Source organism: Boleophthalmus pectinirostris, unplaced genomic scaffold (genome assembly GCF_026225935.1).
Source record: "Boleophthalmus pectinirostris isolate CB_2022bp ecotype Guang Dong unplaced genomic scaffold, ASM2622593v1 HiC_scaffold_18, whole genome shotgun sequence".
Lineage (NCBI taxonomy): Eukaryota > Metazoa > Chordata > Actinopteri > Gobiiformes > Gobiidae > Boleophthalmus > Boleophthalmus pectinirostris.
The window spans coordinates 32,889,244-32,903,375 of record NW_026571133.1 but is presented as its reverse complement, the minus strand read 5'-3'; the positions used below and the strand labels follow the sequence as shown (position 1 = coordinate 32,903,375).

Genomic DNA, 14,132 nt, shown 5'->3' with positions numbered 1-14,132 from the left:
CCGCATGCTAAGTGTAAGGACGCTTTGTGAGTTAGCGGCATACATTATAATTACTTATGAGGCTTCGTATGGCAAAACACAGTGGTGATGTAACCTGTCTGGAGGAGGATATGGCAAAAACAAAACATGTTCATCTGTGATACTGCACGCCAATAGAAGAATATGACAGTTACATATTACAGGACACATATTTTGCTTGTGTCATCTTGTTGGTGAGAATTTGTGAGTATTCTAAGCATGGCTATTTTAAAAGCTGGTGTTGTGTGACTGAATTTTAATGTACCCTTACGCTTTACGCTTTTTTTGTTAAACCATGTGCATAAGAAGTGACTAATGTTGTGTTCACGTTTTGACGTAATAAAATTCCACTCCTGCACGGTACATGTGAGACCAGTTATATGATTATAAGCTGTAAAACTCAAGATGCTTGCATGTTGACAATTATTATTCCAAGTTTTAGGTTGTACTTAGCAAAAAATAATTAGCACATGTGAAATGTTTTGTAATAAATCTTCAAACAAACTCTTGTTAATAGAACATTACATTAGCAGCTCTGATTTTAACATGCAGATGAGGTGAGAACTTATAATTGAAGTATAATAGTTTCATAAATCTTCCACAACTATTGCAGAGCAGCAAAAGTGAGTTAATGTATGAGTACTTTTAATATGTGTTAAAGTAAAGTTTGAAAGTCAAAGTAAAATAAAAGAACACTTAAGATCTTTATACAAAGTAAAATCTGCTCATCAGAAGCAATAAACCACAAATAAATTAGATAAACAAACAATTGAAAATAATTAGTTTGAGCAGGAAAGTCTCTGTATTGTCAATCTTATTAACAGGGAGAGTCTCAGAACTTAAGAGCTGTCATTGCTAAATTAGAGCCCTGCACTCGACAACCTGACTGAAAATACTGCAGTGTGGTGTAGTACCGCAAAACTAAATATGAGTGTAAAGTAAAATATACAAATGATTAATGTATGTCTATCATACATCATTTGTGCTGGATATTTTATTTGGCATTTATAAAAACATTTAAGTAGCCTAAATTTGCAAATGCGGTCTAATCTGGCACACATTTTAGACAATTCCTTTCTGCTTCTATGTGTTTGATAGAGTTTAAGAAAGTGAAGTTCTCAATCTTGCGGGATTTGCAGGCAGGAGCGGGACAAAGTATCGCTGATGTGGGCAGGAGAGGGACTGAAAATTACAATTCTCTGCGAGAGCGGGCAGAAGTGGGACTGCACAATGCGGGTGCGGGCAGGAGATCTGTATTCTAAATCCCTCATTCTTTATCTCACCACCAGTACTGTCATTTACTAGGGATTATTTCATTATTTGGGATGGGATGAGATACTACACAAGATTGGGTCCACAAGGACAAGATGAGAATATGACATAATACATAATACATTGATTTTCCAGTTCAGTTAAAAATTTTGGCCACTTACTTTCTATTTGTTTTACTTTCTATTTTTGCTGTAATTGTAGCATTTCTTTTTGGAACTACAGCTTCTCAAGAGGTATAACTCAGCAAAGTTAACCGCTTTTTTGTTTTAAGAAAAAGTAAATTAACAGAAAAAAAAAAATTCAGTCCAATCTTGTAGCAATTTTACCGCCCGAGTTCCTGTGTTATGAGATCTTGTCCCAACCGTATTATTTAGAGTTGTCCACAGCGTGCATGCAAAATGCTGAGGAAAAACTAATTATCTCTGGAACCAAACAGTGTCTGATCTTAAAGCCACCTTGGTGTGGGGTACACATTACGCCACTGGGTTTTTAATTTATATGGGTGTAAGTTTAATATGGTATGTATGGATATGCGCTAATCCTTTTGTTATTAAAAAAGCAGTAATTTCTAAACTTACTATAATTCACTGGTGCAAGAAATACTGTACATGTGTTTTTGTACGCTCAAATATATAAGACATAATCCTTCTTACCTTCAAAAGCAGTTTGCAGATCTCATATTTGCCCTTGGCTGCAGCCTCGTGTAGTGGGGTGAACTTCCACAGATCCGCCACGTTTACCGAGGCTCCATGTCTGACCAGCAGCTCTGCCACCTCGTAGTGTCCGTACGAACAGGCGTTATGGAGGGGAACCAGCCCACTGTCGATACACAAGAGGTTTATGTTATAGGTTTGTCACTGTAATTTAAAAGGAGTTTAAGTGCATATGATAGGTTTTCATGTTTTTCAAATTATTACTTGGTTTGGTGAGATATATTTTACATACTTTTACATCAGTTAAGTGGCAGTTTGAGAGAAAAAAGTTGAAAGTAGCACTGAGTTCTATAATATAATACCCCTATCTATATCAGTGACAGAAAATTCCATCCAAAATGCAGGGAATTTTACTGTCAGATTCAACATTGTTTATTGGTCCAATCTTAGCATAACTATTGTGCAATTTAGACACATTTTACCTCTTGTTAACATTATGGTTGCTTGGTAATAGAATTACCTCTACGTATGTCATATCTGGCGCTCACGTCCAACCAGGAAATCAATTTATTAACTTCACCAACATTTTTCAAATAGAAAAATCTACACAGGATTTTTAGTAAAATCTGAAAAGTATATAATGAAAAGAGTACTCTAGTTCTCCATACCCTTTGTCCTTGGCGTGGACATCGGCCCCATGGTGTAGGAGATACTCCACCACTGAAACACGGTTGTAGCCGGCAGCAAAGTGAAGAGGCGTAGAGTGACGACCTTCCAAATCTCGACAATTCACATTCTGGGCTGTGCAGAGTGACTGTGTTGAAAACAAAAGATGTGCTTTAGACATCAAAACACAAAAAATTAGAACATGTCGTCAATAAGCAATCAAAAAGGTCCAATGCTCTATTCAGGCAAAATAACCAAATGGTCATTGTTACATAATTTTGGGTGAATCATCAAGCAGTGGAGAACAGTTTGTGGCTAAATATTATTAAAAACATTCTGGTTTGTAATAGCTGTACAACAACATAGCGTGTTGTCAATGCATACAAAGTTTATCTGAACTGAAAACCAAAATTGGGATTACAACAAGACAAGAAATAAATTAAAGCAAAAGACATGCTAAATAGGCCCAAATACTTATGTCTGTACACATACATAAGGTTCAGATTCCTGTCATATGGAACATTTTGAGGAGATATAATATTATGTTTTAAATTGTTAATTAGGAAATGGAAACAGTCCAACTTTTTCATCATTCTGAAACCCTGGGATATATGCTTGTTAACAATTTAAATAAAAAATTAGAAACTACCAAGTTCCAACTATCTGCTATCTCTGGCTAAATTGATGAATTATAAAGTAAGTAAATCTCCCAAAAACACATATTTTGACAACCACCACATGCCGTGTCCATCACTGAGGCTGCAGTTATTCATTAAAATAACAGATGTTTCACACAAATTAGTTATTGGTTTGTACGATCCATTAAGCAAAGCCTTATGGTGCTGGAGAGAACTTAACATAACTGAAAGTGACCAACAATTTAATGCTTCAGATAGTCATAGCCATGTATGAAACCAGTAATACCTTTGCTTCCAGTAGGCTAAAGTTGGTGCATGCTCAAGACTGAATATGAAATTGAACATTAAAGAGAGGGTATTTTACTTCTATTGGGTATAATTGCTAACACATAACAGATTTACATCACAATGTTACATTTTATAGTTTTGAAAATGTTATAATCAACAAAAACAACATATTAACATGTTTTATACTTTTGTTTTCCAGGCTCCCCTTCCTTTGCTCTCCGCACCAAGCCCATTCCCCTTCACAGCACTACCACAATACAATCAGTGTGCATCCTGCTAATGAAACTACTGCACATCATATCAGGTTTGTGAAACTGTTGTGTTCTGTTTTGTATCATGCTTTCGCATATTCATGGAGAATTGTTGTGTGGGAGCATGAAATAGGCTTGTGTTCTGAGTATTGGACAGAAGCTTACAGCTAACCGTAAGGAAGGATCGCTAAATTACTCAAATATGCATGGACAACATAAAAAAACTCTTCAGGCATGTTTTTGATGAGGAAATAATGTTATAACATGTAGAAAAGATGGTAGAATAGTTCCAAAAAGTAAATTTTGCATAATAACACCTCTTTAATGTAATCAACCATTCGGCAAAAGTATAACCATGAAGTGATTTTTAAGTTCTGTTGTAACTTGTAATTTATTGAAATTAACTTCAACCTTCTTATGACCCTTTTTTGTCCATGCACCCAGAAAAATTGCTAAAAGGCAGAGAGAGGGACATACATAACAAAAAGATATTACTCTATTTTCATGGAGCCAGATCACAATTTTGATTTCATCACAGTTCATGAATGTGTTGTATTTTTTCCCCTATTGCCTTTAAGAAGTAAATAAGCAAAATAGCAGATTGACACAAAAATGAGATTTATATCACCATATTGCCATCCCTACAACAAATAGTCAGACCCACAATTCTGTTCCTAAGTAAACAAGCTTCCGAAAAGCAATAAAACACTATATTTACTCAATTTGACCTTTTATACTACGTCTGTCTTCATAGATAAATGGGTTAATTGATCACAATAAGACTAAATTTAAAGAGCCCATATTACACTATTTTCTGATCTATGTTATAATGTTGTTTTCTTATCACAAACATTCCTGGAGTTGTGTTTTGATTGATTCACACATGCTTAACACATAATCCCTGCATATTTAGGCTCTGTTCTTCTCTCAAACAGAAAACACTGTGTTCCACCTTGTGATGTCATGGGATAATACAGGAAGTACAAAACAGTGTTTTTAAACTCCATATACGTTCACTAGAATCATATGGAAATGTCCTGAAATGACTGAAAGTCTCTACAGAACAAAAGGTAAAAAGTAGTTGTTAACTTGAAAATTACCACTTAATGATATCACAAAATGGAACAGAGCATTTTAAGCTTTGGAGATGTAGACAGACTAATAATAAAGGATTACTCAAACATGTAAGATTGAAACAAGACGCAACACCAGGTATGTTTGTGTTGAGGTAACAATGGTAAATGGTAAATGGTCATATTTTTCTATAGCGCTTTTCCACCTTCAAGGCACTCAAAGCGCTTTACAACAAGGAACCACTCACCCATTCACACACACATTCATACACCAGTGTACACAGACACTGTGGGCAAGGTGGAGACACAACAGCAGCATTCATCTGTGGGAGCTGGAATCACACCAGCCAACCTGTGGGTCAGTGGATCTGACCGCTCAACCTGTGACGTTTATGTCGAGAGCTGGATTCGAACCACCAACCTTCAGATCAGTGGGCGAATGCTCTACCAACTGAGCTACTGCCACCCACAATGTGGCTAAAAGCTCACGAAAGTCAATTTTGTATAATATAAGACCTTTACCAGAACACTAAATATGCAATTTAACACTGTACCCTTAAATGCTTTAAAATACTGCCCACATTTCACACTCCAACAGCTCTCCTTGCCACACAACTGATCACATGCCAGAAATCTCTAGATGAAGACCCAAAGCTCTTACTATCTCTCTCTCCACGTCAATCAGTGCTCAGTCAGACAGTTAACCCCCGCCTTTGTACGAGTGACAAGTTAAAAACAGAATGTGAAAGACAGGAGCAGGCCTTACCAGAACTCATCTCATGTTCAAATACATTCCCATAAGCATCCCTCTCTGACAGAATCCTAATCTGGAAAAGCTCCCCGTGGATAAGCCCATTACAGTCCGTCTATAGTGATCAGCGCTATTCCATCATTAAAGTCAACCTTGTCTTTCTGGCCGTGACATCCATTAGGTGGTAGGATTGTCAAATGTATCAAAAAATCAGATACTAATCGATACTAGAACTAGAATCGAAACTAGATACTCATTTTAGCAAGTACTGATATAAAGAAAGTCACATTCATAGAACAGAAATGATAATTTCCTGAATAGCTTAAAATGATCTTGAGCTGTATCAGAACAAGTATAAGACCACATAGAACAGAGTAATATACACTAGGGGTGTAACAATATCCAAAATATCATGATATCATGTCATCAAAAGCCTCTCAAAAATACCGTGGGCCATCACAATATATCGAATCACAAGTTCCTTTGCTTAAATTCATTGTTATGGTGCAGCAATAGCTAAAAAACAGAGGGAACTACATAGACCATGACCCTTTGCTCCATTTCGGTGCAAACCATGTGAAGAAACAGCAGTTCTAAGCACTTCTAAATCTTAGTTCTTTGAATTAAGTCTTGTCAAGGCATTTTAAGGGGAAAAAGAAGCATATTCACAATTTTGTTATCCTCCACAAAATATCACAATAAATATTGTACCGTGAGATGTATATTGTGAAAATATCGTACCGTGAGATTTGGATTTCGTTACATCCCTAGTATACACCCATGGACCACTATGGAACCTTCCTGGATTCATAAAGAATTACACATATATAAGACTGCACAGTAATATGAAAGTACCATGAAACGGTACGTTGGTATGTTGAAAATCACATTCTATTGTCTAAAGAAAGGGTGCTTTAAATTGGACTTATGGTATCAGAATCAGTATTGAGTATCTAGTCTATTCCTTATCATCATAATTTGAGATTGACCAATATGGGGACTTTCATGGCTGATGCTGATTGTTTAGAATCCAAAGAAAGAGATGGCCGCTAAGATCTGCTAATATTTCTGCGGCTGGTTTTGAACATTTTTCCCCAAATTAGGTCATTTAAATTTACTACAAACTCATCCACAATCTTTTTTTTTTTTTTTTTACCAAAAACCTTTAAGAGAATTATGTGTTCACATTTTGTGCAGCTATCTCATTACATTAAAGTGTTAAAATACCTTTGTGTGTAATCTTTATGCAGCAAGTTGACCAAAACAAACAAACAAACAAAAAAACGGCCTGTGCTTGAGCCAAATGATATATCGGAATATTTTAAATGTTTAAATTGAAAGTCATGACAGCAGTAGTACGTGGTTCAGGACTGTATAATAGTAGTGTAAGCAGCGCCTACTACTTACTAGAGTGAGTGGGCTATCAGAAAAAAAAAAAAAAAATTCTGCTGGTTTTCTTTCTCTATTATAAGGATCTTACAAACAGGAATGAGGTGGTGGGTGTGCGGCCTTTGATGAGAATGAGTTCCAACAAAAATCAATAAACAACGACAACAGAAGACACCAGGCGGATATAGTGGGTAAAGGAAACATGACATTTAGCTACAATAACGCAAGCAAGGTGTGTATTAGAGCAGGAGCCTAGCCGCAAAGGTCAAGACATTTTGCTGCGTTTTAGATCAAAATAAAGAAACCGTGTGGGCTGGGCTGGTGGTATACATGTTTGAACTCTATAAGGCACTAAGTACACTCCCCACGCATCATACTAGGATTGTCAAATTCAAAATAATAGTTGAAAATATTGATTGACACAACAACTAGTATTGAAACTAGAAACTCATTTGAACAGACTGAAAGAAAATCACATATACAGGACTAAGTTGGACATTGGCAAAAAACCTAGAACACTACAGAAATACAATTATTTTGTATGGAAAATGACATTGTATTTTCCAAAGTAAAGTGCATTTTTACAGTATTAAGGGATTATTCATAGTTGGAAACCGTGAAAAGCCACACTTTTTTCTTAAATTTAAAAAAGTTAGGTGCCATGCGTGATAAGCCTCAAATATTTCTTTTTAATAAAACCAGTGACTGAAATTTTGAGTTAGCACAGTGAATCACAGTGAAGTGTGAACTCTCAGAAGAAGCCGATAGAGTTGCATCTTAGAAGAAATATAAAGCTAGTAAGAGTAGATTAATTACTAATGTATCCACCTCAAGTTATACCTGGACAAGCATAAGCTAAATGTAAAATTGTAATAATTGGAAAACCATTAGATCAAACAGTACTATGTATACAGTGGAACTAAAGCCCAAACTGGATAATTGTGTTTTTGTTCATTCCTATACTGTTCTTAGTCATTTTTTCGTACTTTTTAGTGTATATGAAATTAATTTGCAGATTTATAGTCTAAAACTGTCCAAAAACTTTAAAGTCAATCACACCTTCAGATCTCCCGCTCCCTCCTCCTTCACTCTCCCCTTTGGTCCTCTAGGCATTGCCCAGTTACGCAGCACTACTTGCAATGTTGTTAAATTTGGGGGTTGAGTTTGAATGTTTAGTCCCACTTTAATGAACATAAAACTTTACTCTCACCTTGACAGTGTCCAGGTCTCCAGCTTTAGCAGCCTCCAGTAGTCTGTAGTCCACATCAGAGTTTCTCACCGGCACGTTTTCTGAACAAAGACACAGCAGAGTTTTAAAGCGCTTAAGTCTTTCATGTCATCATCCAGTAACACATAAGAGATTGCATAAGAAGGACAGTATAACCTTTACAGATCGCTCACAAACCTGCTGTACATACTTGTATATTCATTTCCTGTCAGAGCACTGTATGCATTTCATCCGTCAAACAGGCATGAATAATTGAACGTGTGATAAAAGTAGCTGTTCTGTACGGCTAACTGATACACAAAAACTATACCGTCTGTTTGTCTCCATGGTGAAAGACATCAATAATGACCTTTGGAGACAATTGGAGTTGGCCGGAGAGTAGCGCGCGGCTGCCTGGTAACACACAGAGGGGGGCTTACCATTGAGTATTTGCTGAACGGCTTCATTTCCCATCTGAGCAGCGGTGAAGCCCTGCAGCGACACCAGCGAGGCATCGGCTCCGTATCCTAGCAACAGCCGACAGGTCTGAAGGTGTCCAGCCAGAGCCGCACGGTGGAGAGCCGTCTGACCCAGTGTGTCCAGGGCATTTACCTGCAAATGGACCATATTGTTCTCATTACATTTCACTGTAATTTAATTAGAAGTACTATTGTCTTACCAATTTAGGATACTGTAATTAAAAATGTCCATATGTTTTTCAAGTAGTTTGGTGAAAGGAACTATTATGTAAGTTTCAAAATGCTCCATCTTGATTAAAGCTGTAATATGCATTCAAATCATTATGATGCTAGTGCAAAATCTGAGAAAGCAAAACTGGAACCTGATTCTGCTTTCTAACTGGATAATTGGCTTGAGAACCAAAACACAAAATGTAAACATGACAAACAACTTTAACACCATGCACTTTTTTTTGGAAAACTGTTGTCTGATTTAAATGTGAATGTTTCTTGTCTGGGGGGCATGGCATGGAAAAAAATTACAATTTTATATTTTGTTGACGATTAATCTGTTTACAACTACACATTTATTCAGTAGACTGCAAATTCACAAGCTCAAGCTGTTATCATTAATGTCTGCTCTTTTTGCTAAGCGCTTGTCAAAGAAAATGATATATTAGCTTTGATTACCACATTTATTCCATTCATTAAAAAGTACTCTCATTAAAAAGTGCAGATGCAAATAGGTCTTTGTTTTTGTGGTACATAAAGCAAAGTCACCATCTTTCTGCATCTGATGATTGCGTGTTGAACTTGTGTCCTTGGGCAAGACATTTCACAGTTACAACATCTTACCTTGGCCCCATGTTTCTGCAGCACCTCCATGATGTCATTGTGAGCCCGCTCCGCTGCCACATGCAGAGGTGTCATGAAGCTACAAAGAGGAAAAGACAGACAGAGGCAAGATTATGATTTCTTAAGTCTTTGCATTTGCCTTGACATCTTCAATATCTTAGTAAAATGTATGCATCTGTGAAAACTTTTACAACGCATTAAAAGTTTGAGTCCTTTTCAGTTCAGATGCTACACAATCATTTCTGGATAAAAGCACACTCACTCCTTATTCTTCTCGTTGACGTTGGCGCCCTTCCTTAGCAGCAGCTCTGTCACTTGCTTCCTCTTGGGGTGAGGTGATGCCACAGCACAGTGCTAGCACATAGCATACAGAACCATCATTACCGCTCTGCTCTCTGCACCCAAAAGTTGAGAAAAAAAACTTGGGTTCACCCTGTGCTACTTACCAGGGCTGTCTCGTGTGTGTGTGGATGTTTGAAGTTGATGATCTCCAGGGCTAGCGTCTTCTTAGCCTTGGCCATGTCAGCCTCCCTAGCGGCTTGGAGCAGCGAGTGGCCCTTGAATTCGTCTGAAAATATACACACAAAATGTCAGGATTTGGACTGGCTGGAGGGAAAGTGGCAAAGGAAAAAGTGAAAGAAGGATACAGGATGGACACTGCATATTTCCAATTAGAGATAGCAATTAAAGGCACACTAATAGAGAATTGTTTTTTAACAAAGCTTCATTGTTTTATGAAAAAATGATATATATTGTGGAGTAGCCAAAATTGTACCCAAGTAAGAGTAACGTTACTTCAAAATTATATTGCTCAAGTGAAAGTACAAAGTAGTGGTCCAAGAACTTACTCAGGTAAGACTAAATAAGGGCTTGGTGAAACTACTACTAAAGTTAGAGTAACTGTAAGAATAACTTCAAAAGACTGACACAAAAATTAGAAGAGTAATGTCTTATCCAAAGGAGCAGTGCACGAAACACAAATGTTCCAATCATTTAACATTGTCAAAATAAAGCTTTTGTTACTTGGAGACTCTCAAACAGAAGAGTAACCAAAACAATACTAATACAGTGTAAGATATATTACTCAAGTAGGAGAAAAAGTATGCTGTCCAAATACTGCTCTGAGAAGTAAAATTTTGTCAAAAGGTTAATCAAGTAAATGTAACAAAGTTTTACCCACCTGTGGATATGTCATAGTGACTCATTAAGGCTATGCTATTACAAATTATAAGTCATAACATGTCATTATTAGATTTTTTTTTTTGGTACCACTTCATAATAACTACACCTTAATTGATCTTAATAAAGCATGACCAAAATCTTAATTCATGAATTCAATGAACAAATGGGAATGATTCAGGCTCAATTCATTTTATTTCATTAAAGGGTTAGGAGTTAGGGGTGTTAATTTTGCCTTTACAAGCATTGCTAAGGATTTGTTCATGCTTTGTTAAGACTAAGAAGTGTAGTTATTGTAAAGTGGTACAGAATGTTATATATGAAATGTTTTGCTTTATATATCAGTTGACTGTGAATATGTACAATAAATACCTTTGTCTCAAAACTGAGAGTCTATTTATATCTACAGTATTAGTACTATAGAATCAAGTAGTGTACACGGACAATGTGAATTGAAAAATGTACAGAGTTTTGTCAATGCATATTTGGTTACTCATATCTCCGTGTTATTAGCTGCATTACTCTAAGCTCCAACACTAACACAATCTGCTACAGACAGCTTATCTGCCCAGTGCTGCATAAGATTTAGAGCAAACAAACATTGCATTTGGAACAATTACAGCAATACAATAATCCATACTTGGCGCTGTTATAATTGTACGTATGAATGCATTTAATTATGTTGCTCCCATTTTCTTACTCATAATTGCTTATTGAACTATACATATCAATAATTTAAAAAGTAAATCTGGATGGTTATTCACAGTCACTAAATACATTGCTTTAATAGTTTCTTAAGTAAACGGAAGCAACCATACATTACTTGTATCAATCTCAATAACTGGTTTATGGTCTGTGGTGAAGAGTTGTCTTAGCTGCATCTATGGGCTTACATAAGATTCAGTGTTTTATAGGAAAATTAGATATGTACAGAGGTGGGTAGAGTAGCCAAAAATTGTAAACTAAAAAAGTACTTGGGGAAACTACTACGCAACTAATAGTAAAAGCATGTTACTAATTACCATAGTGTACAGTATACAAGTACAATTTATCAAAAGGTTACTCAAGTAAATATAACTGAGCACTACCCACCTCTGGATTAGCTGCATTTTTTTCCTTTACCATTACTTGGACATTAAGGTACAGAATGAAATAGAAAGTTAAAACCACACTTTGAAACATTCACCACGAAGATAGATAGTATGTTTTGTGCCATAATATGTAATATTATAGCTAAAGGAACAACATTTCCACGGAAACAAGCAGCAAGACACCCTCCTTCAGACCAGATAAGAGTCAGGTTTGTGGAGGTGCAAGCCCGCTCTCACCAAAAATGCAAGAATGTAAGTGCAAAAACAAACGCAAATGCTCTTATTTTAGTGTCATTTTTGGCAAAGATGTTGCAAACTGTGGCTTTAAACAACTGTTGCAACTTGATTTTCATAAAACTATCTAAAAAAAAAAGTCAAGATCTCAATGCTCTAACCATAACTATATAATTTACATCCTGCTGAACATCATTTTATCAGCTCGATGACTTCAAAGATTTTTTCCATCTTTTCATTGCGAGCTAATAACATATGATGCAAGTCTGAGAGCTCAAGCGGAAACAAGTAATTATCCCTGGGGATTGAAAATTACAAACAACAAACTACTTTGGCTCATATTCATTTAAGTCAACATGAAAGATAGGAGCCTTTCACCACTTATGCACTTTCAATCTGAGAGAGAAAGCTTAAATTCTCAAGACATTTTCGTGAGGAGAAATACTAGAAGGTGAGTGTATTCGGCAAAAACTACTCTTGGGCCCTTAACTTGAGTTTCTTTGAATGAAACACTATAAATAAGGTAAAAGAGCTGGAGTGTGGCTTGTAGTGCACAGGCCAATGTTTGCAAAGAAAATTCTCAGAGAACACATACAAGCTGTGAGAGCAAATAGTTGTGCCACTATTTATGTCGGCATGGTTTCTAAGGGTGAAATTAAATACAGTTTGTTGTCTGCTTTTAAGCACAAATCATAGCAAAAACTACTATTCAAGCAGGAATAGATGCTATATCAAAGAGCTAGTCTGTGCCATTTATGTCCATTTGAAATATGCATATAAATGTATAATAACTCAAATAACTATAAGGTTTTTGGCTAGATTCCAACACAATGCTCATTAAAGCTCAGTATAGATATGCAGTTCTGTTTATCTTTTCAATTTGAATCTAGTTGTTGTGAATTGGTCTAGGTCTGGCCCAATTTTGCCATGATTACATTTTCAAAGGAATCAATTTCAATCAAACAATGATAATAAAAAAGGCTTTTCGACAATAGAATATAATTTTCAACCTTTTCAAGAAAATTTTTTTTTAGGTCTGATATACACTATCAGTCAAAGGTTTGAACACACTATCACAATTTGTTTTTTTCCCCTCATCTTTACTATTTTTACTACTACTACCTCAAAGTAGCAACTCTTTGCTTTATCAGAAAATATCCCAGAAAATTTTTTTGAGAATACTAGTAATAACTGAACAGATTTAGTCTTGATCTACAGTAAGTACATTTTTTTTCATATCTCTAAGTAAACAAATTAGTATCTTGCTTAAGTACAGCTTTTTTGTTTGGCAACCCTTCTGAATTATACTGCGTTCAGTGTAATGAATGTCAATGCTATATCCATCAGTTTGACAAACTGGACAATACCTGTGAAGTGAAAAAACAAAAAACCTACTTGGAAAGATTTACACCCACTGACTGTTAGAAAATCCACACATTGAGAAAACATGGCTGCAGACGTACACATAAGCCTCTCCTTGAGCTCGGGGGTGGGGGCCATGTCCACAGAGCTCTTGCTGTGACAGTTGAGTAGTGTGGGGTCAGCTCCATGGCTCAGCAGGAGAGAGCACACCTCCACTCGGTTTTTAGAGGCTGCTTCATGGAGAGGAGTGAACTGCCACAGGTCCATGGCATTTACACAGGCGCCATGCTGGAAAGAGAGGGGATTTTTTTTTTAGATAAATACGGAGAATTACATTTGCCTCACACAGAATTAGGAGCCGGAAGATAAAAGTACGCTTCAAATAATAACATAATAATGATGGCTGTTGGGTAGAAAATTATGTTATGGTTAAAGAGGTCAAATTTTTGCGCTACAATCACTGTGAAAACATAAAAATTTTAGAATTATTCATGATTATTAACACCGTTATCAAACAGCAGGAAACTCAATTTGCTTTCATGCACATTGACAAACTTTCTGAATGATAACATACCAGCCACATAAAAAGCTCTTTACATCTACTTGAGCTTAACGGACATGTCAAGTGTATGGACATTTGGTTGGCCCCTGTTGGAAGCAATGAGCAACAGCAGAGATAAAAGGGAAACCTCCTTCATATTTGAACCAATATCTTGAGTAGGAGTACCAAGCTAGCCAACTAACCTT

General features: G+C 36.3%; 1 protein-coding gene across 1 annotated transcript in view; it reads right to left on the bottom strand.

Annotated features, from left to right (window-relative positions):
• The window catches only part of LOC110166351 (poly [ADP-ribose] polymerase tankyrase-1-like), a 113,992-nt gene that overhangs the window by 27,550 nt on the left and 72,310 nt on the right, over window positions 1-14,132 (bottom strand). Inside the window, exons 9-16 of the mRNA XM_055153653.1 lie at window positions 13,487-13,673; window positions 9,966-10,087; window positions 9,782-9,873; window positions 9,520-9,598; window positions 8,647-8,818; window positions 8,210-8,289; window positions 2,612-2,757; window positions 1,944-2,109 (exon numbers count right to left, since the gene is read on the bottom strand). Of these exons, the coding sequence (XP_055009628.1) occupies window positions 1,944-2,109; window positions 2,612-2,757; window positions 8,210-8,289; window positions 8,647-8,818; window positions 9,520-9,598; window positions 9,782-9,873; window positions 9,966-10,087; window positions 13,487-13,673 (1,044 nt within the window). The remainder of the gene's footprint in view (window positions 1-1,943; window positions 2,110-2,611; window positions 2,758-8,209; window positions 8,290-8,646; window positions 8,819-9,519; window positions 9,599-9,781; window positions 9,874-9,965; window positions 10,088-13,486; window positions 13,674-14,132) is intronic.